The sequence below is a fragment of the Branchiostoma belcheri genome, unplaced genomic scaffold, assembly GCF_001625305.1.
Source record: "Branchiostoma belcheri isolate BF01 breed outbred unplaced genomic scaffold, Haploidv18h27 scaffold11, whole genome shotgun sequence".
Classification (NCBI taxonomy): Eukaryota; Metazoa; Chordata; class Leptocardii; order Amphioxiformes; family Branchiostomatidae; genus Branchiostoma; species Branchiostoma belcheri.
The window spans coordinates 4,923,027-4,949,258 of NW_017802491.1; the positions used below are offsets into that span (position 1 = coordinate 4,923,027).

Genomic DNA, 26,232 nt, shown 5'->3' on the forward strand with positions numbered 1-26,232 from the left:
AGGCATTTGCATTTGCTATCATTTGTTGTGTAATGTTGTTATTGCTTTTAATATAAAACAGCTGTTATTTAACTACGTGATGTATATGCTTTTAATGTAAATTAGCTTGATATTTTAGTGTATGCCTGATTTTTCTAGTAATAAAAGTCATCTTATTTAGACCCTACGAGCAATGCATATTGTATAGAATTTATGATTATATGTGCCACTGAAAATGCTATAGCAGAAAAGACTTGTTACATTACGTGCTCCTAATGAAACACATCATTTCAGAATATATACTGTACTGGACTCATAAAATTGTTGTTGAATTGTCAGGGGAAATAAGAACCACTTGTTCGCCTCTTTTTAGCTATCTCGTCGCTTCAGTGGTCATTGAAGAATATATGTTCCATGTACGTTGGGCGTAATTGTTGAAACTGAAGTAGTTTCCTTCCCTTTATTTGTCGGTAATAAACGGTTGTCGAACAATATTGTTGGTTCTTTATCAACAATTCTATATATATGCATAATAGTATATAGAATTACATGTACCTATTTGCGGCTATTTGTATTACATAAAAGAGCCCCTCATACCGACTTACCCTCAATTTGCATAGCGAAATCCAAGTCTTTTTTGTTTAACGGTATCTAGTAGAGGATACAAACAATCCTATTGCACAAGTACTAGTGTGCTACTAATGGAAATGTTCGTAGAGACCATTCTTAAAGAACCTCAAGGACTGTGTAGACTACACACAATTAAGGAGCACAGCTGAAAAGTCCGAGCCCGCCTGACCTTGGGTCGTGGCCAACACGACTACAGACACCGTGTTGTTGGCCACTGACCTCAGGTCATCCAGGACCGGTCAGTCCGGAGGAAGGTCAATCCTGATGACGTCTGACTACTGGACCACGACAGAATTCCTATTGAAAAGTCCCACGAGAAACCTGCCTATCTAGTTTTATGCCTGACTGGGCTATATTGGATCCAGTGCCTATCTAGTTTTACGCCTCAATTGGGTTATTTTAGAGATGTAAAAATCACGACTCTGGATATTCTCCACGTATCCTGCAGAATACGTGGACAATACCCAGTACCTTTCCTGTACATTTGTGCCAGGAACGGTTCTGAATACGCGTGGAATATCCAGAATACGCGCCTGAGCGTGATTCTGGATAAAGAACGGTTCTGGATGCAACAAATCCTTTGCACGTAGTTTGAACCAACCCAAACTTTTATTCAAAGAAAATTCAAACTCTACTACTGGATAAACTTTTTTACTTCCTGACGTTTAGTCACTATTCCTCAGCGTCAATTTGACTGAGCAAGCCGAAACTAACCCGACTCGAACCCAAACTTCGTCTGTACGCTCCTCTTATTCTCTGATTAGAATGTTTTTCAACGTTGGTAAGCATCCTTGAAAGTGAAGCATACAGTCTGAAACGCCACTGGTACACACTTGCAGTTCTAGTGTTTTGTTATGACTAAAACACGAACACGAGTATCTCATGGATCATCGTATATCCTGTACACATCTGGCGGCTACATTGAAGAACCCGTTGAAGGACGCAGAATCAAAGCTAATGAGTCCTGCTGATTGGAGTTGGCATTTATGAGAGACTGAATTTCCGACTGTGAACAAATATACCTGAGATGACAATGTTTTAAAGGGACAAGTAGGTGCAAACCACCGTTCCATTTCTGGTACCACTTTATGATCATAATGATCATACCCCTATGTACAGAACATCGGTGGGTAAGACGCTTTTCAAGTCCTCGTTACACATTCACGAATTTGGCCTGATGAACACTAACCGAACGTTCCCTGGCTACCATGGAGTCGGCAAAGTCGGCTGGTGTTCGGCGAATGTTTCAGAATGTTTCAAAATTCTCAGGTCGTTCGGGAGGTTGAATCCTATTTGGCTGGTGTTTGGCTGGCTGTACATCGACAGAACACCAAACAACTAGTCTGAATAAGTCAGCAGTGTTCTTGGCGGGTTTGAAGTTAAATCTAACTTAAATTTAACTCAATTTCGATCGATATAGAAAGGTAGTCGTGGCCTAAATCTTGTCAGACTGCCCCCGAACTTAAGCCGAACCTGGTCGACTGGCATTCGGGAACAGATCATAGATTCGGGGGAAGGTCCTGAATGTGTTCTAGACGGTCCTCAAGTAGTTGGTTTGCAATCTACGCGTGGGAGTTGTTTCTGTAAAATGCCATCTAACTGTGAACGTAAGAGAAGCCTTAGGAAAGTCTGTAGTAGTGAAGAAGATGATTCCGTCCCTGCAATGCCCGGGTAACGGCCAACACAGTTTAAAAGATCATTGCGTTGTCTCGTTTTCCCGAGCATCGCAAAGTCGTAGCTATAGTAAATTTTTCTTAAGAAGAAAAGCTGAGACGTGGCTACACATTTCAAACCAAGAGTTCCAAGATCTCATACCTTCGCCAAATGATGTTAACCGTGATGGCGAAGGTAATTATACAGGGAAAACAGACATAAACCTGTAAAATCGGTACATACAAGACAAGACAAGGTACATACGTACTACCTAGGTTTGCAGATTAACTAAATAGTTCATGAACTTACATGGTCATCTTCCCATTTTTAATTGGGGTATAACAAAATCAAGAAAGAAGAACTCGACAAGCGAAACAAGAGTCTTTTTGGCTATTAGAAAAACTTTCTTTTCGACTGAGACAAAGGAAGGAAGACAGAAAAAGGATGTGTCAAGCTGCCCAGGTCACTTGTCCATGTACACCCACTAACCCACTCCTACCAACTTGACACATCAAAATGAAAGACAGTTTACGAAAAGCAATCCGCAACAACTCACGTGCAGCCTCCAGCTAGCGTGGTCCGGTGATGACAGCTCGTGTTGGCGCGTTAGAATCAAAACTAGACAGAACGACTCTGCCTTTAATAGATAAAACCCAGCCCCGGAGATTTGAGATGGAAAAGTGGCAGCTGGTATATGGACTAAATGAGGTACTTCGAGTGAAACCTCAGGTTCCGAGACGTCGTTACGCAACAAAGGAATAAATTACAGTGACGTGAATGAGAATCTAAACAAAATCTTATGTAATTAACGTTACGGCCATGTATTTACATAAATAATTGCCGTTTGGAGCATAAGATCCATCTAAAAGTCCGTATTAGAAAAGTCCGTATTAGAAACGCTGCAATTTTTCTCTATTATGCTCACACTTGTATGCTGCTAGAATTCAGATAACAGACATGACAGTGACGTCATCGTCATAGATAGCTTTTCACATCCTGGTGGACGTTCTGTAAACTCAAGACGGATTCGGAAGTACTTGAAAAAAGTTTTCAACTTTGTAATTCCGTTCGGAGTACTCCAAACATGCTTACTAAACGTGAGTACTGTCGTCAGTAGAAATATCTCCTTACCGTTAATTAGCAGTAGCACCACAAGCGATTAGTGTTTTGTCTACGGCTGCTATGTTAACACTAAGCGCAAGTGGCAAAGAAGACGAATGATGTTGTTATGATAACAGTTGGCACAACAGACAAACAATAATAACAAGCATTGACACATTGCCATATGATACGTTTATTGCTAATAATTGCCCGAAAGCTATATCTAATTGCAAGTAACATGAAAAAGACCAACAAACAATGAAGAACAGTAAATCATTTTCACGCCGATATTAAATAGCGCAAGCTGTCCGGCATATCAAATATCAATTGAATATCAAATGGTTTGCCTACCATTGACGCAAGAAGAAGCAGACATAACAATTTTGTTGTATCTCTAAACATTTACATTTGATACCATAGAGGACTTTACAAACAATGTGGCAAAAGAGAATTGTTCACATTACAGAAGGGATAACAAAGTGAAAGAGGAGTAAATATTACAGAAAAAAGTTTACTTCTTCGTAGCAATTTTCACTATTAAAAGAATCTAATATAAATGTTTCCTTATGTTTTAAGAATGACTCGCTACCTAGATCGCATTAACTGTTAAATATCTCCTCAATAATTCAGACTCTGTAAGCCGGTGATATAGTATTTGCAATAGAAAGTTTAAAGGTTTGAATATAGATCAAAACATTATTAATTAAAATGATACCCTTAATTCATTTCCGATTAAAATATTAGAGTAAGTCAAAATCTTTGTTACATTACACATACACACGTATTTACAAAATATCTACCATAAACACACTATGCCATGAATATAAACATGTATAAGGTTGCACATTTAGATTTGTTTCAAAGTTACCATCCACAACAGTCATCTACAGCAGGTGGAATTGATACATATTTCTCATTTACGGTACATAACAGGTCGTCAACTGAGCAATCATCATAGAAAAAGTATTTTGCAAAACTAACATATTATATATGTTATAATAAAGGAATTCCCGTCCTAAAACTCTTTCTTCTAATAACCTTTTTAAAAGTTCTGAATTTCTGTTACGTTGCCGGCTCCTTCGCTGGTAATCCACGATATTGCTTGTAACCTATAGCACAACAGAAGCTGCTTGTTACACAAATGTCCGCTGCTCAAAAATAATAAAAAGTGCAGTTCAAACTGTGATCGCTAGTGGCTGTAAGGATACATGAGAACAACAGTTCTCTATAGTCACTGTTATACATGTATTTAAAACTTTATCCATGACCATGCTGCAGGTATAGTTCTGGATAGCCCACGCGTATCCGGATCCAGAACCGTGCCTGGGGCAAATCTACGTTCTTGAATACGCGGAGAATATCCAGAACGATGCCTGATCCTAGAACTAGCCATAGAACTAGATAGATACGTACGGCTCTGGATACAATACTAGTATAATCAAGTCAGGCATATGCATAGAACTAGCTATAATAGATACGGCTCTGGATAAAAGATAACCCATTCAGGCATAGATTTTAAACTAAGCTTAGGCAAAGTTCTGGATACCATATAACCAATTCCGGCATAGAACCAGCTATGCATGGTTCTGGATAGTCACTAACGCTAACATGTTACCACTCCTGTGCGACGTAACTCCCCGGCATGCCGTCACTCGCCGTCTCCTCGTCCGGGTTCTTGTTTTTCCTGGAGATGGACGTCCTGGCGCGCTGTTTCTTCATCTTACTCTTGGTGATGTCGGTGATCTTACCCAGACCCTTCCCGCCCTCCTCGTGCACCCTGCTGACCAGGTGGCCGAAATGGTCCACGCTCAGGTCCTTCATGTTTCTGTTCACCCTGGTCTTCAGACCTGAGCAAAGGACGGTAATAGGGTTTGCTATTATACATTAGAATTAGGGCACACTGATTTAATGTTATGGATGACATCCTTGCGCACATTGATTTTGGACTGTTCTAAAAAAAAGGATCACCTCCTCCGAGGCTCTGGCCTGGGTGTCAACCTTTGTAGTCCATTGTAGCCAGCGGTAACTATAGAGGATGGCGCCGGCACCCAGGCTGCCGAAGCTCCATGGAACTCCTGAACTTGGTACAGTGACAACTCATAGTTGAAAGACTGTGTTTTTTTTCACTAGAATATAAAGACCCTTACTTATAACATCCAGCTTCAACAAAACACCCCCCCCCCAAAAAAAAAGACTTCTTGACATTTGGTTCACAAGGTAATCTCTCGTAGACCATAACTAGGCCCTGCGTCCGTGCCCACCTCTCAGCGCCTCCTGGATCAAGTCAAACACGGCGGCGACGATGCTCAGACCCACCATGATCCACAGGAACAAGATCACCTGGGGAGGGAACACAGAGGGCACATTCATGAAAAAAAGTTTTCGACCATAGGGTAAATCGTACATTGTCAAGCAATTGCAAAATAAGCAAATGCATGCCGTAAATTGAAATACTAACTTCGTAGGATGTTTCCATTTTCATTATTCGCCATACGTACTGTGTGTTTAGTACTAGTCATATCATATGTTTCCATTTTCATTATTCGCCATACGTTCACGTACTGCGTGTTTAGTCATATCATATTAATCATAGGTAGATTTCATAATGAAGGCAACTTTTTTGCCGAACTTATTTTTATTCGCACGCTCTCATTTTGGGGTTTCCAGATAATGCCGTTCACATAATCAAATACATTCTGTAAGAAGATTTAATAGTTTGCCGCTTGTCTGCCAAGAAAAAAACGTAGGCATGTTACACTGCATGAAAAGTTGGGGCATGTTGTTGGATTCACCAAAGGTGATTAACTCAAGTAATGTTTACTTTGTACATAGTATCTGGTTTTACAATGGTAGTAAATAAAGTCAAGTGCAGTAATTTCATTTACAACCCTTGTTGAGTCAGGAATCGCCGTACTTGACTTTTATTTACTACCATTGTAAAGTTCAGTAGTGTTTATTATTAAAAAAAAAACTAAACATTACCTAACTCTATTGGTATTTACTGCCATTGGTAAATCTAAGTTTCCGTGCAGTGAATTGACAATTAGATCATACCCTACCTTATACAGCACGAAGCCGAAGTACGAAGAGGACTCGTGATGCACGCTGGAGACGAAGTCGCCGAAGCCGACCGTGCTGAGCGTGATGAAGCAGTAGTACAGCGAGTCCAGGAAGTTCCACCCCTCCACGATGGTGAAGATGATGGCCGGCACGAAGAAAAAGATGCCGACACTCGTCACCACCACGATCAGCAGCGTCACCGCCCGGATCCGCCCCGGATAGTTCGGCAGCTTCTTCTGTACCTTCTTCTCCACCCACCTGGACAGAATCATTAAGTCACAATGATCATTCATTGCTCTTAGGGGTCTTGAACTGCTCTCCTATCATTCAAAGTGATTCATGATTTTGGGTCACTCAACATTAAATGTCTATTGCGCAAATGGGCCAAGGTTGCTTCTCCAATGTTTTAACCATTGATATATACATATACCTTAAAACAGGCCTTAAATCAGTAAGCGAGACTTTGTGTGCTCACAGATGGAGGTCGCAAACCTGCAACTGATTTGACATGACAAGAGTGGCATTGAGATTGACTCCACAGGGAAGGAGAGCGAGAGGACGTCCTAAGGAGACGTGGAGAAGGACGTGAGTGAGTGAGTGAGTGAGTGAGTGAGTGAGTGAGTGAGTGAGTGAGTGAGTGAGTGAGTGAGTGAGTGAGTGAATGAGTGAGTGAGTGAGTGAGTGAGTGAGTGAGTGATATATATACTGTGGTTGTCTTACCTGTTAGTATCACCTAGTTTCCGTCCGATAGCCGTCAGCATGATCAGCGTCACAGGGATCCCCAGGAAGGCGTACACTATACAGAACAGCTGGGCAGAACGGAAATGCCATGTATTTATATTAATTATTTTGGATAAAAAAATTCCTACTATCATTATGTTTTGCATTCCACTGCAGGATATCCTGTCTTTGAGCAAACCTTGCGTAAAGGTACGCGTGAGTGAAGAAGCATTTACGCATGCTTTACAGTGCGTAAAGAATGGATGCTGTGCCGTGAACACCCACCTTCCCGCCCACAGTGTGCGGAGTGATGAAGCCGTACCCTATGGTAGTGATGAACGTGATACAGAAGAACCAGGCGTCGAAGTAGTCCATGTGATATGCAGTCGTGGTGCCTTGATGGGAAAACAAAACAAAATAAACATCCTTGTTGTATCCAGACCTATAATCCAGAACCGTGCCGTCCAGACGGTTTCCCATCGCAAGGCTGGACCCTAGAGGAAAACCTGTTGTTTCCAGAACCGTGCTTTATCCAGAACCTTGCTTAGACACGGTTCTGGATAGTGCACACGCATCCAGAAATGTGCTTTATTCAGAACCATGGTCGGGCGTGGTTCTGGATTGCCCAGGTGTATCCAGAACCGTGCTTTATCAAGTACAATGTTCAGGGGCACGGTTCTTGATAGTTACCAGAACCATGCCTGTGGCAAATATACGTTCTAGGATACGTGAAGGCTATCGATATATCAAAACAGTGCCTGATCCTAACCCTAACCCATTCAGACATAGAACTAGATAGGCACGGTTCTGCATGCAAGAACCTTTCATTTTTAGCAGAAAAATACACGTGACAGATACTGAGTATTGCCATCCCCATTAGAAGATTTAAACCTCAGACCAGGTAGCATTTGGATATCATCTAGCATTGTTTAAGGCCCGATTTAAGACCCTGGTTGTGTCTTACGAGCCGTTTGTTGTTGTTCCTGGCCTTTAGGCGGTCCCAAGAACGCTTGAGAAATTTTCAGAAACACGTGTAAGGTGAGAACGACAACACCTAGAGGACGGGGAGGGAAGACAATGGACGCTACTGTCAGCAGGTGGGTAGTAATAGGACACGTCTTAGTCCTAATCCCCAAAAGGCCTTGTTTGTGTTTTGGGCATTGTAAGTTCAAGTTCTTGAACACCATCAGTAAGCTTGCTACCTTTTCTGTTATGATTTCATGACTGTATCTCCCTAGCCTATTCCGCGGTACGCAACCTTTGCAGTCCGAGTTCAATTCACGTTCAAGACAGACTCTAATTTTGAGGTTATATGTTGTGAAGAGCATGTAAACTAAAAAGGCTCTCTGACAAAACTGATTATTCACTCTTTTTATGATCATCTCGTAGCAATGATACAAGTGTGATTTCCACCCACTTTTATCATACTGTACACACGTATTCATTTAATCTATTTTAACACAGTTTGTATAACCTTCTGTTAGCCGGAACGGGTGGCGGTACAGACTTCCGTTGAACTTTGACCCAATGCTGACGTCACACGTGGGGAAAATCACGTGTCTACAGCACTTGGACCAGAAAGACGATGAAGACCGAATGATTCGGTTGAAAGTTCTTGTAAGTCAATTTCTTTGAGTTGGAGAACAGTTAGATTCTCGTTATGCAATTTACCAACTCGAATGAACTTTCACAGTTGATGATTGTGCAGGTTCAGTGAACAAGACCCATTAACTCATCCTAACGTCACGATGTTTTTCATCCCACAACAGTGTTGTGACTGTCACACGCCAAAGAGTCTCTTTAAATCAAATATCCGCTCACGACGCGAACCCCTTCGGCTAGCATGAAAGGCTCCGAACACGTCATGGGCATACCTTGTCGCCATGCCGTAGAATGTTTCTGTAGACCTGGGGTCACGCAGGTTAGATGCTTCGCTTTCAGCAGCTTATATATACTTGATTACATACTCAGTGACGTGTTGAAAACAACAGACTGACATGAATACAGCCCTCGACCTCACAGGGACAATGGTGTAAACGGTGACGAATTTATATTACACGTCGTAATACACGGGGGATGTTTGGTAGAATGGTGGTTCATTCACACACCAATGAAAGCATGTAAACGCTGTGCGTGTAACCGTGTACACTGTGTGAGTCAGGTGTATTTGTAGTCGTGTAGAAAACCACAGAGCCGTCACGGGCCAGACTGTATCATGTGCAACTTCCTACTAATGTAAATAAAACGTTGACAATACCAGCAGCATTTCATAATTCATTTGTCAATCGCGATGGTTGAAAGTGGACCACTTGTATGTGTTAAGTGTGTAAAATTATCAAAGACGAAAATTACGAGAGTCAATAGGCTGTATGTGTATAACAATGCCTGGCTTGTAACCATTGCGTTTAGTACTTTGTTTTCCAATTAGATAGAAGAAACGATTTTGTGATTTTGCAGTGGAGCATGTCCCTCAATGTTAAAGGCATCCAATGCAATTTCATCATTTCACACTTAAAGCGTTTGAAATAGCGATAAAAACAAACTACGTGAGGCGTCACTTTATTTTTGGGGTACCGCCCATAAATACCCAGAACCAGCCTACGGTATAAAACAAGTAATGGTTATCGTTTTCCGTCAGTGACATCGCATTGTTGCCTCAGATTTCAGCATGCTATGGGATAGGAGTGATCTTTGTTTGATTAAAAAAACAGAAAAAAATTCACTTTGAAAATCTAGCTCTACTGCCCTGAAATTGCATCGGAAGCCTTCAATGTGTGGTCTAGATTTCTCACCATTTTGGGACATCGGAAACCTCCCTGTCCGCGCGGCCTCGATGTAAGCCAGAACCTCGTCCTCGGACACGCTAGAGTTGACCCGCCTGGCTATGGCCACTATCACCGCCTCAAGATCGTGCTCGATCCGAATCCCGGGCACATGGTACGTCTCCTCCAGGGTCTTGAAAATCCAGGCCCCGAAAAACAGGAACGCAATGAAGACGAAGAACAGGGGCAGAAGTGTCTTCCACCTCATACTGCCACCGTCTAATATCTGTAAAGCAAGGATATATAGCGTACGTCGATGAATGTTACACTTCTAGGTAGTGAGAAGAAATTATTTTGAAGCAACTGGATAGAGTTTTTGGAAACCGTCAGACATTTCAAGAAGCATTCATTCATTACCAAGTGACGAAAAGAAGCGGATGCCGCTTGAAAACGTCTGACAATTAATGTCAATTTTCAAAATCTATCCAGTTGCTTGAGTAACAATTTCTTACAATGCTAGCCACATAGCGTGGAAAGACCTGGTCTAATCCAATTTTAACTTAAGGCAGACGCCAGGTACGAAAACGTAAACACGGTTCCACCCAAGTAGGTCAAGTTACCTGGTCCGTAACTGTTGTGGGAACTGCGCCTCTGTCTCTGCTTGTCTTGTCTGTGTTGTCCTGTTGACTCGATTCCTACGACTAATAACAAGTCGTTGTCTAAACACATAGAAACACGGGCGCAAATCTTCCTGAGCTAACACCGACAGACGAGCGTGTGTTGTGTGTGTACACAGGTAAGTCACCTGGACGGACCGTGGGGCGCATGCCCATGACATGCTCTTCAGTCTTCCGCAAAAATAGCAGCCAATAGCCAATAGCTGTCGTTGTCGTCACTGCTTACGTGTCTATTGTAACCGTTAAAAAGAAGATAGCAGTTGTTTGTCAACAACAGAAAACAATGAAAGACCGAAGACTGGCCTCAATATCTAAAATCTAGATATAGATTCAGACACAGCTAATGCGTCGAAAATATTTTCCTTGAGCAGCTTGAGTAGTCATTCAAATAAGTTTGATATCAAACTTAACGGAGATTCTTCAGTATGTTCTTCACATCGGAAATATTTGAAACGCAAATCTGTTGGTGCAGAGAGTGTTTCTACGGCCCGCCTGTTTGTAAAGGTAGAACGTCATCACAGGTCAGAGAGTCGGGATCAGTTGTCAGGTCCCTGTCATCCGAGAGTCCCGTGTTTTCACAGCTGACTTCTTGTAGAACACTGAAGCACACTTTACCTGTCTGAGGCGATTGGTCAATACGACACGGCAGTCGTAGCCTCAGTGGAACACTGAAGCGCACTTTACCTGTCAGAGTCGACAAGTCTGCACAGCAGCTTAGTCTCTTCCAGGCTTCAGAGGCTACTGGAAAGTGTAGGAAAAATGGACAGATACCATTCCAGGGGAGTTGGTACGCTAAGGATCGAGTACAGTTTGCCTCTACTAGCGTTAGAGGCGGCTGGAAAGAGTACAAATCGGAAAGAAAACTGACAACATTCCAGGGGAGTTGGTCCGCAAAAGGAGTACAGTTTGCAGCTTTTCCGTCGCCTCTGAAGCCTGGTAGAGGTTACGGTAATAATTGTAATAGCTCATGATTGACCTATAAAATATAGAACCTACATTTCTACACAAATCTCATTTCAGTCCAACATAAACTATCCATTGTTTGCTTCGCGACCAGGCGACACGTTGGAAATAGAAGCACTACTGCCACTAGGTCCCGTAGTTGTTGTTTTAGCAAGTTATTTTCTTATCTTCGCTTCATTGCACTTAACTTGGCACAAGCTTCGTAAACAAGCCAAGGGCAAGATAAGAACGTTATTGAGGAAGGGATTACTACATTCCTGCATACTAAATCCTAATTCTAGGTAAAACGCACTGATGTGTGCCGAACACCACCTGTTATCTAAGGACGTCCTGTACCATATGATAGTGGATGTGTGTAGTTCGACTCTAGATCCGAGAAAATTCAACCAGTCATTGGCTTGGGCCTACCTTGTGGTATGTTAACATGTAGTTCTATTAGACTTGTCACTATGCAGATAATGACACAGATACAGTACACGTCAACATGGCAGAACATATATAAAACATTGCATACTATAATTTAAAGTTTACTTATCACAATTTATGGAAGTATCACTCATTTGTACTTGTTTACTAATATAGACACTTGTTTAGAGAAATTTGTTATTGAATTCCAGAATTATGCGTATTGCTTTGCAATTTTTTTGTAACGTGCTGCCCTTACCACCTGGGTTAAACTTTAACACACTGCTTACTTAGTATACATACTTCAATGCATTAGTGACAAACAAAATTGAAGAGGGATATAAAAAGAAGTACTGTACTTGTAATCGCTCAGTCTCACACAGATGCTTACAATGTATTTTCACATGTGGTCCATTGAAGTCAAAGGTATACTGCAAAAGTCATCACATCCATATAAAACACAACAAAGCACATTTCTCATCTCTCCTGTTTCCACTTGAGTGTAGAAAATAAATAATAGTAACTTCAAAACCGTGCCAGAAGGATAGTTGAAAAAAGCAACAAAGCAAAACACTGATACACACCTTGTGTACACTTAACAGAGAAATGAGTCATATAACAGTGACATTATAACTCTCCTAAATCTATTACATGTACTTCTAAGCTATTCGAGGAGTTTGACTTTTTTAAGTCACACTCTTACAATCAGCAACAATACAATAATTTGATCCAACACATAATATAAGGGAAGCCATCAGAGGTCAACATTTGCTATTAGACTGTGAATAATCATCACTTACATAAGAAACATCACTCTACTCACTAATGGACTATGGAAGACTGTTACTATTGAGGTCACAGAGGTGACAGACTGTTCATAAATAATGGAAAATGTATTACATGTACAGTCTGGCCTCAGTTCAAACAACAAAATCTCATCTGAGAGGTTAATTAAATCACATGGAACTGCATGAAGAAATTCAAGTACTGTTTTCTGAACCAGAAAACAATGTAAAAAATAGACATCTATTATCAAACCTAGAATAAATACATGCCACTACCTTTACATGTATTGATCTGTAGTACAATGTACATGCAACATTAACTGGCTCCACAGCACTTATGTCAAACAATGGGACGTCTTCTCTTCTCATCAGACGTATTATCCTGCAGATTAGAATGAACTCATCTATATGTAAGCTAACATTGGTGGTGGCTAGGACAACATTGAGGTAAGGCCATGTCAGAATCCAATGCAGGCCCCATGAAATGTTAAACAAACATCAGGTGTTCACAACAGACTTAGACAAGGGCTTTGTGCACAAAAACAGACTGTATCCATGACCCATCAATAATTCAACACACGTTTGAAACAATCTCTGAGGTTGGACCTCTTGTACTATGTAGAGAATTCCTTATATTATCCTTACCATTATACTACATCTATTGAAGCCTGTATTGCTTTAATACAAGACACAAATAGGCTCTGACAACAATCTCTTTCTCATAATGAGCAAATTAACCTTCTACCTAGCACCATAACCGAAGCAAGTTTGGTACCAAACAGCTACCTTAGCAGGCTGAAGGTTAAGGGTGATGCAAGCAAATAGAATATCAAAAATAAAATGAGTTTTTTTTTTCTTTTTTGTCAAGATAGACAAAGTACAATGTACATTAAAAAAAATGAGAATATTTTCTAGTGTTTTGTCTTCAACAACTGAGATAAAAAAACTTAAAGCAAGAAAATGCAGACAAGACAGAGGAAGACTTTGTAAAACATACTGTACATTGAAAACTGTCTGGATCCTTGAGGATACTGTAACATAGTATGCACTAAGCTATTTAAGTACAAACTGCAAAGTTGCTAGTAAGTTGCATACTAGTAATATCCATTAATACTGACAGAGACCAAATCACAACATTTACAATTTTCACCTCACCCCTAACTTTCTGATGCGCTTCACAATGAATATAAATGTGTTAAAACTCAGCCCTCTGCCACTGTAATAGAATTGAATTTGTAAGGAACTGGCATCAAGCTCCTTTCTTGCTTGTTTTAGTAGTTCAGCAAAGATACAATGACACTATAATGCAACAATGCAGACCCCATTGGGATCAAAGAAACACCTTGGCAAAACATACTGCACCTGGCAAAATCCAGATTGTTCAGTTTGATGCTTGGTCAATGTTGCATCTGTGCTGTCCCTTTTGTAGACAATATCTTTGCCGACACAACATTTGAAACCTTAGTTAGACAGGATTCGTCCTTAAATTCGACTTTCAATGAGACGTTCTGATGAAGTGTTCAGCATAATACATAACAGATTTTGCACAGGTGCAGTGCGTTCTGCCATTGTGCCAGTCAAAGTTCCCCTGCTAGTACACGAAAGACGCGGGTCCGTCTGTTGAAGGGCTGATGACGTACTGCGGGTTTGCTGGTTTGTTTGTCGTCTTCAGAACCAGCTCAATCTCCTGGAAGTCATGCAGTCTGGTCACATCTTTGTCCTGAAAAGGAATCATATTAACCATGATCAGCATATCAAGCATGCTCATGATACATTTTTCACAATGAAAAAGTTCACCAAGGTTGTTTCCAGGTTTAAATTTTTGTCTGTTCCAACATTAACAAGCAATTTTCTGTCCCAGGATAGAGGGATATGTCTTTGAAACAGCCCAGTTGTAACCTAGTATATGTAAAACCAAAAAGCCTTTTGCAAGTTGCAACTGGAAGAATTTTCTGATCGCACGTAGATCACACGCCCTTAAAACTCTGGCTGCCAACCCTGGTACGCCTTCCTATTGTGGAAGCACAAGTTCTAAGCACATGTGATCTATGTGCAATCAAAAAATGCCACCTGCACTGGGAAAAATAATTGCCCCCTACTTCCCCTTCTAAAAAATGCTGACTGCATCTGGAACACCTGCAAAACAGACTACTGTTACCTTCCTGAGCATGGTGTTGGGCAGCTTGCGGACTTTCTGCACCTTCTCCGGCTGCACCTGGAGCTCGCGGCAGCAGGTGGCCAGCAGGTCACGGAAGGTCAGCTTGGACCGGTCCATCTCAATCTCAATAAAGTCATTCTCCATCTGCATGGGGTTGGCTACTCTCACCTTCAGTACAAGTTCTGGGGGAAAAATGTAATTCAAGAAATCCACCTATATTTTGTCTTATGTAATAAAGTATCTGCATAATAAAGACGTACCTGTATCAAGACTGCAATGGGTAAAATAGCACAAATTGGGCAAATAGAAGAATTATAGCAATATGGCAGAGGAGTTAACTTAGCTGGCCACAAGATTACATTGTAGAAGTACACTTGGCAACCCTTTGGAGTCTCGTAGAGACTTGTAAGAACCCAGGACATCCTGATATTTTTAGCAGCTGGGGATTGAGGCTGAAATCCATTTGAAACGTCACTTGTGGCAAACATAAACAGGGACCAACAAATAGAACTAATGACATAACAAGTCATTTACAAGTATGCATTACTTCATAATACATGTACATGTACTGAAGTATACTATAGAACATGGTAAACAATGCTGTAGAAGGTGTACCTTGATCCACAGCTGGTGTGTACTGCTGCCTCCCTGGTACATGAGACTGTGGTTGTTCCAGAGCGACCCTGTGCCGGGCTGGACTGCCGTTGACTGCAGACCGCGGTCCCTGCTCCTGCTTCACGTACGGGAAGGGAGGGTTGGCCATGTAGTTTGGTGTGATGGGCAGGGGCTCCGCTTTGGGCGGGGACTCATCAGGGGATGCTGAAAGAAAAACAAGAAACACATTTTTCATAAATGCACTAGCAGTACATGAAGAATATCAATACATGTGTTGCTCTTTACTAATTTAGGAGTATAGTATATAGACTAAGTTGAAACTTAACATGTAATATGCAGAATCATTGACCAGAGATCCACATACAACACAACACCTCTCTCTGCCATCCAAGAACAGACAGGATGTGTTTCACTGCCTACCTCCCAACAAACTCCTGATGTCTGGTGAGTCGGTCAGCTGTGCCGGCACCTGTCCCTGACTGGTCAGTAGAGCAGGGTCAGCTCCGGCTGCCAGCAGGCGGGACACCAGGTTCTTATGGCCGCGTTTCACTGCCCAGTGGAGAGGACTCCTGTAAGGGAAATATATGATGTTGACTTTTAATGTAACTTACTGGATACATGTAGGTCCACAAGTTCCTTTTCCAATAAACTTGAACATGAGAACTACTAGTACAATGTAGTAGTAGAACATATTATGTCATATCAGTGATTGCATGTAACCTGTACCATGCTTCAGAGGCAACTGAAAAGAGTAGATATTGGCCAAATACTAGCAACAGATAAAATAATATGCCAGTGAAGTTGGTCTGCCAAAGGAGAACAATTTGCTGCCCCCGAAATGTACTCCTAGCAAACCAACAAAATCTGGTGGAGGCTAGTATACTATCAGAAGTGTTGCTGTACTTACCATCCGTTGACAGGGTTCTGAGAGTTAACACCGACCCCACTGGCCAGCAGACTGCACAGGGTGTCCTCATCCCCCACACATGCAGCCTCACGTAGTCGCTCCTCCTTCTCCTTCAATTGGTCCATGGTTTAATAAAATCTGTTCAGAACGTAAGACATTGTTAGGAGCTCACAACAAGGACCAACGAAGGGCTCAAAATACCACTTGCATATGCAGGTTAGTGCAGGTAAGATTGGAGCTGTGCAGGTATTTCTGACGTCTACCTGCACTGGTCCAATATGTACTGGGTATATGTTATGCAGGTTTAAGTGCAGGTAAAATTGGAGCTGTGCAGGTATTTCTGATGTCTACCTGCAACTAACCTGCACTGGTCCACCATGTACTGGGTATATGCAGGTAAGTGCAAGTAAAATTGGAGCTGTGCAAGTATTTCCAATGTGTACCCACACCTATTATAAACCTGCAATATATATATTGTAAATTAGAGTTCCAAGATCTCATGCCTTCGACAAATGATGTTAACCTTTACGACTGACAAATTATGAATGTTTCACATTGATTATGGAAATAATATCCTCACTTGCAATTATATCCTTTGATCATATTTTCCATCCAATGACAGTCTTATCTTAAACAAAGAGGGCTATTCTAGCATTTCCTCATCACCATTTTAATTGTTTTATCACAGAACCCAGCAAATATATAGACTTCTGTCATTAATTATGTAAATTAGATCATGATTTGCATAATCGTCATCTAATTAGGTCAAGCATCACTTAAGCTACCGAGATACCAAAAATAACAACAATCCGTCAACCGGTTCTTGAGCTATCCTTCTTCAAACATTTTCAAACAAATGCCTCTGCATTTCCCAAACAAGCTGCTACGGGGTGCAAACTTACGGCACTTTTTTGTGAGCACAAGAGCTACCTACCATCTAAAAATCATGACCCTAGCACGTCCATATCACGAAATGTAAAAACCAGAAGTTTCGCTGCAGTACGTTCTAATTCAATGACGTGGGGACCCCCCACGAACCCCATATCCGAACTTGAACTTGGTATTTTCAATGGTAACTTGCCAACTAAAAACATGAACATCCATTTAAAGATTCTCGAGTTATCTTGTCCACAAGAGAAAACACAAAAAAGAGTTGCCATACGTAAGACGACCGTGCGAGTAGGAGAGTCTTCCATAGATGGTAGAAACTCCAACAAAATGCAATTATGGCATGCGCTTTATACTAGATAATTAAAAACAATATACATGTAGTTGACCAGTTCCAGTTTTGAAATCTCATGACATGCTAGGGTGACAAAATTTGGAAAATAAGCTTATGTAGCTCTTTTTGCTTGGGAAAAGTGACGTGAGTAGTTTAAAAATATGCGCCAAAACGCTGTTTTCCACGGCTGCATATATTAGCCAGATTTTGTAAACATACATACAATTTAAAGAACCTTAAGTGAAAATATATATTTCTTTGCAAATTAATTGTACCTTTTGAGCTCGATCCAACAACGTCATTGAATCCTGCATATGAGTTACAACTTACTAGTACTCAAAAAAGTTGTATACCATGTATTTCTTATGCGGTTTCCCACACTTGACCTTGAATCTATTTTGATATACAGTACTAACTTGTCAGGGCTGTTTTCAGAGTAGCTGATACTCTTGTTATTATAGGACACTTCATTGGTACTGTTCAAACAAACATCTCTACACCCTGCCAGTGTTATTGTTATCTTACCCTAGTTCACCCTATCTGTTATCTTAACCTACATGTACTACATAGAACAACACGCCTGCATGTGAAAAACCCACAACCTACTAGACACTCCAAACACCTATGTTGCTTCAACAAACAACTCTTTACCCTGGAAATGGTGTGGAAGTGTCCTACAATACCTTCCTATGTGGTTTTGTGCCCCAAAAAGCAAGACAACAAATAATTCTTTAAGTGGCTCAAATATCGCACATCTTTTTAAACTACACACGTACATGTAGCTAGTAATGTTAAACTTACCATATACATGTACTAGTAAATACATGCACTTTAAAGGCTGTGTCATCGTCCACTAATTACATGTAGTTTAACAGGCACTTGTTATGCAGTTTCCAACACTTGACCTTGAACCTATTTTTGATTTACAGTACTACCTTGTCAGGACTGTTTCCTGGATAGCTTCGATTGTTAAAGGAACACTTGACGGTTACTGTTATCTCAACAAACAACTCTACACCCTTGCTGTGCTATTGTTAGCGTAACCTACTTAACCCAACTATGCTGTTGTTAGTTTAACCAACTACATAAAAGGACAAAGACTTCGCCTACACTTTAAAGATGTGCAAACAAAATGTCCTTAGGCTATTACACGTACTCACAACCTACTACAGACTCCAAATTTTAAACCCTCAATCTAAACCCCTTAACCTATTCACAAAAATTTTTTTTAAATTCCTATTCTACAGCTTCAACTACTGAAAAACGAACAATCACCAAAAGCCCACTACGTAACTGCAGTATGAAAGACATTTAGATTTCTCTTATCAAGTAATCAAATTGGGTCACAATTTACATAATTAATATCTGTTAATGTTCCTCTTCCTCTTGATTAAATATGCCACCATTTTAATTGTTCTATTATGTAAGGCAGCAGATTTATAGACTTTTGTCATTCATTATGTAAATTAGATCGTGATTTGCATAATTGTCATCTAATTAGGTCAAGCATCACTTAAGCTACCGAGATACCAAAAATAACAACAATCCGTCAACCGGTTCTTGAGCTATCCTTCTTCAAACATTTTCAAACAAATGCCTCTGTATTTCCCAAACAAGCTGCTACGGGGCCCAAACTTACGGCACTTCTTTCTGAGCACGAGAGCTACCAACCATCTAAAAATCATGACCCTAGCACGTCCATATCACGAGATTTAAAAACCAGAAGTTTCGCTGCAGTACTTTCTAATTCAATGACGTGGGGACCCCCCACGAAGCCCATATCCGAACTTGACCTTGGTATTGTCAATGGTAACTTGCCAACTAAAAAACATGAACATCCATTTAAAGATTCTCGAGTTATCTTGATGACAAGAAAAAACACAAGAAACAAAGGTCAACTGCAGTGACATAGAAACCCCCACGGGGCCCATCTTTGAACTTGACCTCGGCATTCTCAACGGTAACTTGCCCACTAAAAATAATGAACATCCATTTAAGGATTCTCGAGATATCTTGATGACAAGGAAAAAACACCAAAAACCAAGGTCAACTACAGTGACTTAGGAACCCCCCACGAAGCCCATTTTTAGCCTTGACAATGGCCACCCCTAAATTAACCTGCCTGCCAAAAATCGTGAACCTCGGACCTTGCCTTCAAGAGTTATCGTGCCTAATCTGCCAAACAGTGCAAACCCGATTTCATAACCTTCTCCGAAGGCATAGCCTTCAGTCGAAGGCAATTATAATTGGTCCAAATACTGGGTACAGGTGCAGGTAAAATTTGAGCTGCATGTGTAGGTATTTCTACGTTCAGCATATCACTGTAGTAGTATTTCAAATAGTACAGGTAATATTCTAGCGATAAATGCAAAGGTAATTTGTTGAAAATCCTACCCGACTGTTGTGTACGTGGTCTTGGTCTACAGGTGCGGGTTAAAGGTTAAGAGACTCTTCCATTTACCACAGGGGGGGTGAATGACTTGATTGGCACTAGATTTTGCGCCGTCTAGCGATCAGGGTTAAAACTGCAAAACAGAAAAAGATGCCCAAGGACCTCTGCTCTACCACTTACCTCATGGTTTCACAATATGTTAGTGGTTGACATTATTCTGTTACTATTAAGGCATCCTATGCAATTTCAGAGCGGCAAATAAACTGAATTTCAAAGTCAATTTTCTGGCCATTCCCATAGCAGATTCAAGGAGGTTAATAAATAAAACCTCCTTGGCAGATCATACTGATAAACTGTGAGATCCTGTGAGGCAAAAATGCAATGTCGCAGACGGAAATGGTTGCTTCTTTTTCTGTATCGTAGGCTTTATATTCTATCTATAAAATTCTATATATGAGCTAGATTGCTGTGGTGCTTTTCCAAACACTTCAAGTATGATATGATGGCACAAAACTGTGGTAAGAAATTGCAATTAACATCAATAGTAGACAGCTTTCCTCGTTCAGAATGATTTTTGCATTGCTGCCCTAAAAATCCGCTGGATCAATTTCTTATGGAAACGAGCACAAATCTCAAAGTCACAAATCTTCCTCCCAACATCTGCTTGGAGATCACGGTTTACCGCGGAATTTTCCAGGCGCGCGGTGCACTCTGGTCTAGCCAGACGAGAGCACGAACCACCGGCAAGATGTCGGCGTCTTTCATGGCTCAGATGTTGGACGAACTCATGGGGCGAGATCGAAACCTCGCGCCCAACGAGAAGAAGGAAGACATACACTGGAGCGACGAGAAGGTATCTGTGCTACTCTGGGGGAAGTTTGGGGAGGAAACTTTGCGTTTTTGCGGAGATATCAAGGACCTCCGAAGCGGGCGTTTAGACAAAACGTCCGCCATTTTTGTGAAAAACACCATGTTTCTTTTTTTCTTGCGACCTTCTGATATGAACTCTTCCTTTTTGGGATCATATCTCGTGTTTGAGAGACACGTATTGCATTGTAATTCTCTTAGCTACTCGTTTTAAAGAAATAGCAGAAGGTTTCTACCTTCTTTCGGTGTTGTCTTTAGGTAAATATTTTCCCAGCCCAGGCCCAGACGCATGCGTTTTGCCCGTGACGCTATCACCCCCCTCCCACCCACTCCATTCCTGAACAAATTGTGAATAATTTATAGCCTTCAGCTTGGATATGGATACAGATCAATTTTCGTCGATACTAGTCTTTGAACTGGAGATCACCAGGGGTATCTTTTCATGATTTTATCTTGCTGGAAAGAGCAAATCTCCTTGGGAAATTATTATTTTACTTTATCAGCATGCAGCATCTATGCATCTTCTTACTCTTAGTAAACTAATTATGAAGCGTTGTTATCACATTCACAGTCAGTGAATCACGTGATGCCATTGTTCTTATGATCAAAAATACATGTACATCATGCAAACAAAATGTTTTGCAGAAGTAATTTTATACTTCTATGATTCACATCTTACAGTATCCTCTAATACATGTGTACAAGATATTCTAAATTAACTACAGTATTAGACCATTATATTATAGACCTGTGCCCTTTCAGCCACTAGGTCTAGGCACGCCCCCTGGCTACCCCCAGTTAGTAACCACTCACACAACATGCAGCTAAGGCAAACACGGCGCTACAAACCACCCATTGGGACAAAAAGATATTTATGCAGTCCTGTCCCCACAATGCTGAACATACTGAATAACCTTGCCATACAGTAGATTTCATTTTATGTTGTTGCACATGATGTAATTGTACTTTTTTATTATTGTCAGTTGTACTTAAGTAATTTGCCAACAGAAGTTGTATGATGTAATTTTAGCATAAATGTGCATTATTCTAGCGCTTAAGTGGTGTTTAATGCCTCTCAAGGCACTTTTTATGTATATACATTATGTATTAGTCATGTAGTTCTTAAAAACTTGTAAAAGCTTCTCAATTCAGCCTTTGGCTGCAAAAAGCTTCTAACCTACTGTACTATGTATGTATGAAGTATGTGTTTCTGCAAATAAACCAGTCTATAATAAAAAATATTCTTAGGTTGACTTCTTCACTACAACATAATTACATTGTTCCATTCTATCTCTGCAGGTCTGCAAACACTTCCTATGCAGTTTCTGCCCGTCTGAGCTGTTCACCAACACTCGCTCAGACCTGGGGCCCTGTGACAAGATTCACGATGATGCTCTCAGAGACGGGTAAGTTCAAAAAGAAAAGTTGTCCGCCTGTACCTGACCCCTACACTATGGAAAAATTGTAGTAAGAACCCTGATGCTTCTTGTAGCCCTTCCACTGGTAAAAGATGAGGCCCAGTCAGTCCCTAAGGACAATCAAATTTATGTTACATAATGTAATGTTCACACTCACAGGGTAATTTTGTGTCCATTTCTTGATTCCACAGGTACAGAAAGAGTTCACGGTTCCAGCGCATGGGTTACGAGGAGGATTTCCTGCGCTATCTGCAGAGCTGCATGGCAGATGTGGAGCGACGAATCAGGAGGGGCCATGCCCGCCTCGCGCTCAGCGAACAGCAAGCACAAGTCGCTGTAAATATTTAATCCCTGTCACTTAGATGGAAAGAGTTGCTTGGGATAAGGAGATCTAATTCTTAAAGAGATGAAGGGAACACTCGTACAAATGTAAATGTATAGGTTCATTCTAGAGTGTAAAATGATGCCTCTAAAATTATCCTCAAAATGACTTGAAACTTAACTATGCTGAAATTGGTAAACATGCAACGTATTAAAACTAATGAAAGATGCCATAGCATAAAGCATGTCACAAAGGCAGCACAGAGTTATGAAATGTCATGTTGTCAAGGGAGTCTCTTCTTTTTTCCACTTGAAAGCAGGGCGGTGGAGGAATCATCAAGAATGAAGAGAAGATACAGATGTTGACAGATCGAATAAACGGACTGTTGGAACAGGTTTGTGTACCCTTTGATTCATCTTTGATCACATCTTTGAGACTCGATGTGCAACTTGCACCACAGAATGTTGTCCCTCTGTACCTGACCCCTATGCCGTGAGAACCCTGTTTGGGCTTACGAGTTACAACTACAATATCACCATATTTTTAGCATGCAAGAGCATAGATGTACATGAAGAATAGTCAATAAAGGTCTTTCATTCATGTTCCCTGTGCAGGTGGAACAGCTAGGTTGTGAGGGGAAGGTGGAAGAGGCACAGGGAGTCATGAAGCTGTGTGACCAGCTCAAAGAGGAGAGAGAACAACTACGGCAGGCCAACAAATCTGTGAGTTGTCACTCCTCCATTCATCCATTTTTATTGATTTTACCATTTTTATTGATCATACTCAACATTCTTGAGTATGAAATGCCCAATGTTTTGCAAGTTTAGTAGAGATGCAGTTTTTTATAGGCTAAAAAGGTTAATGAAACTAGGAAACATCAAGAAAAAATAACAAACAGTGCCATTGTTAAGCCTTCCTTTGTTTTCCCAGAGCATTGACAGTATGACAGCCCAGGAGAAGCAGATGGAAGTGTGTGAGACCTGTGGAGCGTTCCTGATCGTGGGGGACGCCCAGTCTCGTGTGGATGACCATCTCATGGGCAAACAACACATGGGTTATGCCAAGATCAAGGCCACCATCGAAGAGTTAAAAGCTGTAAGAAAACACACTTTCTTTCTTAACCTTTAGCACACTGTTAAAGCCCTTTGGCTACCAATTCTGTGTATTTCTTCAGATATCTTTTCAGATGAGAGAAGTAGAAGATTTTATTTGCAATGATTTAACGCAGCTATTCTTTTTTAATCAGAAAACTGTTAGGGGTGTTCCAGTTGATCCAGAGAGGGAACAAAAGCGTCAGAAGGAGAGAGAGGAGCGAGAGAAAGAGCTTGAAAAGGAGAGAGAAGAGCGAGAGAAGGAACGGGAAAGGAGACGCAAGGAGAGGGAGGAGAAAGAGAAGGAGCTGGAGGAGAAGAGAGAGAGGGAAAGAGAGGAGAGGAGGAAGAAGCGCAGTCGCTCCCGCTCCAAGGGTCGCCGCTCAGGGTCGGGGAGCAGAAGGTCACGGTCGCGGGAACGTTCCAAGCGCAGCCGCCGGTCTCGCAGCAAGGAAAGGTCCAGCCGTCACCGCAGTAGAAGTTGTAGTAAGGACAGGGACAGGTGAGGGGTGATTGTATTTCTCATTAAGCACTGCCTCATTGGATCAATGCAGTCCCAGACACATGTACATTTGTATAAGGTAATTGTGAGATGTGTATATACAGATATTGTTACAACAATAGACTGATAATGTTACTATCTAATTCCAGGAAGCGCCGTTCCCGTAGTCAGGATCGTAAGGATCGCGACAGAAAGCGTGAGCGCCGCTCCAGGAGTAGGGACCGCAAGCGACGGAGCCGCGATCGCAGCAGGAGCCGTCACCGGTCACGCAGCGCCGATCGGGAGGGGGGCAGGAGCAGTAAGGACAGAAGCAGCAGGGACAAGGACAGGAGAAGTCGGGACAAGAGCAGGGACAAGGACAAACACAGCTCTCAGGAGGAGGAGGAGGGTAAGGGAACTAACACGAGCTCTGGGGTGTGTGCAGAGGGTTATTGTTACTCTACAGCATACCTGGCACTGGAAAAAATTGAGGCTGGCTAAAACACTGACTCTGACTCACAAATGTTGACTTTCTAACACCAGCATTTCTTCCACTCTTGTCTGTGATGACCAATCTCTGCGCAAAATCTAAGTGACATCCAGATTACTTGGTTGTCTCAATGCGAAGACTGAGGATCTGAGACAAAATTTCATTTCATATGATTAATCAGTCAGAACAAAGCGTTACACTTGAATAAAGTACACAGGGCTCAAAATACTTCGTGTGCCAAAAATTTGAGCTGTGTGCCCAATTTTTTTCAGTGGGTGCATCGGTGCATAGGGTCCCAAATATTTTTGTAGGTTTACATATGTAAAGATATTAGATGTAAAGTAGTTATAAGTTAACAGTATTTCCTACTCCGTCTGCCTCAGCTGGTGTTCACCAGGCCAAAGAGGAGGACGCTAACGACGGTGAAGACAGCGCCGATCCTCGGGGGTCGACAGACCCGGAGGATCCGGACATGCACGGTAAAGAGGAGAGCAGCGAGGAGGCCATGGACGCTAACTCAGCCGACGAGAACGACGCGGACAGCAAGGCCTCAAATGAAGGTGACACTCACCCTGATAACTGAGACCCCTCAGTTCTCACTCGGTGAGTGTTTACGGTCCTTTTTGGTGCTAATTTCATTTTTTTTTGTTTACTACTACTACTGCAACAACAAACAACAACAACAAGCCTATCTCTCAGCCAACAGTGTGTAAATGGGACAGTAAGTATGCTTGAATGTGCCGACTACTCTTTGCATCCAGGAACTCCTTTACAGGAGCATACATGGATCCCACCTCGGAGAGCGGAGACAAGACCGCGGTGGTACCAACACTTCTCCTACACTGCTCCCAGTACAGATTTGAGAAGTGGCATATAGGAGAGGTACCCCTTGTGCATGCTGTCTGTCTGCTAGCTTGTTAGTGTCATTTTTTCTCTTCTGGTGCTTTTGTACTTTTATAAAGCCCAGTACAAATGTGCATGTGCAGTGATCTCTCTTGTGGGCTCACATCTCTCTAGTGTCGAACCTTTGGAACTACCATTTCACAGCACTCTCCCCTACATTGGTTCAGCAGCATCTTTAAAAGTTAAAGAATAAATTCTGCATTCCTAGCTGGTTGTCCAGGGCTCATGACTTTGGCTATAGCTGGAAAAGTTGTGTATTGATGCCCTGACTGCATTCTGGTTAAATTGTAATGAGAAACATATTCTTGAGCCCTGTACAACATTCCTTGCAGTACCATATTTAAATATCCCAATCAACCACTATTGAACAGCTAGACATTCATACATCAAAACATTCTCACATGTACTACATGATCTTGTATATTAAATGTATTTAAAAATGCATATAATGTACCTCACTGCATCCATTCCTTAACTCAGTCAAACATTATCTCTGCCCATTACATTCCACATTACCTTCAAATCATAGCAAAGCCAGATTGTATATCTCAGAATGGCTTAAATCTCTGTTTGTGTCAATTGTATTACGCCTGCATCAGTGCACATGCATTTGCCATGCTTTAGAGTTACG

At 41.5% G+C, this 26,232-nt stretch overlaps 3 protein-coding genes across 5 annotated transcripts in view; 1 reads left to right on the forward strand and 2 right to left on the reverse strand.

Annotated features, from left to right (window-relative positions):
- Positions 1-3,578: 3,578 nt before the first annotated feature.
- On the reverse strand, positions 3,579-10,706 carry LOC109482500 (potassium channel subfamily K member 2-like). Its single transcript, XM_019785227.1, has 7 exons — positions 10,526-10,706; positions 9,936-10,191; positions 7,429-7,538; positions 7,144-7,232; positions 6,423-6,681; positions 5,625-5,703; positions 3,579-5,210 (listed from the first exon to the last, which is right to left on the reverse strand). Exons 2-7 carry the CDS (start codon positions 10,171-10,173, stop codon positions 4,975-4,977), a joined length of 1,011 nt encoding a protein of 336 aa, XP_019640786.1. The 5' UTR covers positions 10,174-10,191; positions 10,526-10,706; the 3' UTR covers positions 3,579-4,974.
- A 2,960-nt stretch (positions 10,707-13,666) lies between these two features.
- Positions 13,667-20,122, reverse strand: LOC109486569 (ankyrin repeat domain-containing protein 40-like). The gene is made up of 6 exons (XM_019790420.1): positions 20,032-20,122; positions 16,416-16,553; positions 15,929-16,077; positions 15,509-15,712; positions 14,894-15,075; positions 13,667-14,455 (listed from the first exon to the last, which is right to left on the reverse strand). The coding sequence occupies exons 2-6, from the start codon at positions 16,538-16,540 to the stop codon at positions 14,327-14,329; spliced, it is 789 nt and encodes a 262-aa protein (XP_019645979.1). The 5' UTR covers positions 16,541-16,553; positions 20,032-20,122; the 3' UTR covers positions 13,667-14,326.
- A 617-nt stretch (positions 20,123-20,739) lies between these two features.
- LOC109486305 (luc7-like protein 3) overlaps positions 20,740-26,232 on the forward strand; it is a 6,073-nt gene continuing 580 nt past the window's right edge. The window contains exons 1-9 of one of the 3 annotated variants that reach the window (XR_002141190.1): positions 20,740-20,882; positions 22,196-22,302; positions 22,506-22,650; positions 22,953-23,030; positions 23,251-23,358; positions 23,567-23,731; positions 23,883-24,229; positions 24,379-24,617; positions 25,082-25,580. Coding sequence is in view for 2 of the 3 variants with exons in the window: in XM_019790115.1 (XP_019645674.1) it covers positions 20,778-20,882; positions 22,196-22,302; positions 22,506-22,650; positions 22,953-23,030; positions 23,251-23,358; positions 23,567-23,731; positions 23,883-24,229; positions 24,379-24,617; positions 25,082-25,281 (1,494 nt within the window). In the remaining variant the exon portion in view is untranslated. The remainder of the gene's footprint in view (positions 20,883-22,195; positions 22,303-22,505; positions 22,651-22,952; positions 23,031-23,250; positions 23,359-23,566; positions 23,732-23,882; positions 24,230-24,378; positions 24,618-25,081; positions 25,581-26,232) is intronic. The other 2 variants (XM_019790115.1, XM_019790127.1) reach the window with 2 other exon arrangements.

Coding starts and splice junctions, on each gene's coding strand:
- LOC109482500 (XM_019785227.1), bottom strand. CDS start 10,173: ATGAGGTGGAAGACACTTCTGCCCCTGTTCTTCGTCTTCATTGCGTTC. Junction 6,682..7,143: donor AAACTAGGTGATACTAACAG/GTAAGACAACCA, acceptor GATTCTGTCCAG/GTGGGTGGAGAAGAAGGTAC. Junction 5,704..6,422: donor TCGGCTTCGTGCTGTATAAG/GTAGGGTATGAT, acceptor TTCCCTCCCCAG/GTGATCTTGTTCCTGTGGAT.
- LOC109486569 (XM_019790420.1), bottom strand. CDS start 16,540: ATGGACCAATTGAAGGAGAAGGAGGAGCGACTACGTGAGGCTGCATGT. Junction 16,078..16,415: donor CAGAACCCTGTCAACGGATG/GTAAGTACAGCA, acceptor TTTCCCTTACAG/GAGTCCTCTCCACTGGGCAG. Junction 15,713..15,928: donor CATCAGGAGTTTGTTGGGAG/GTAGGCAGTGAA, acceptor TTTTTCTTTCAG/CATCCCCTGATGAGTCCCCG.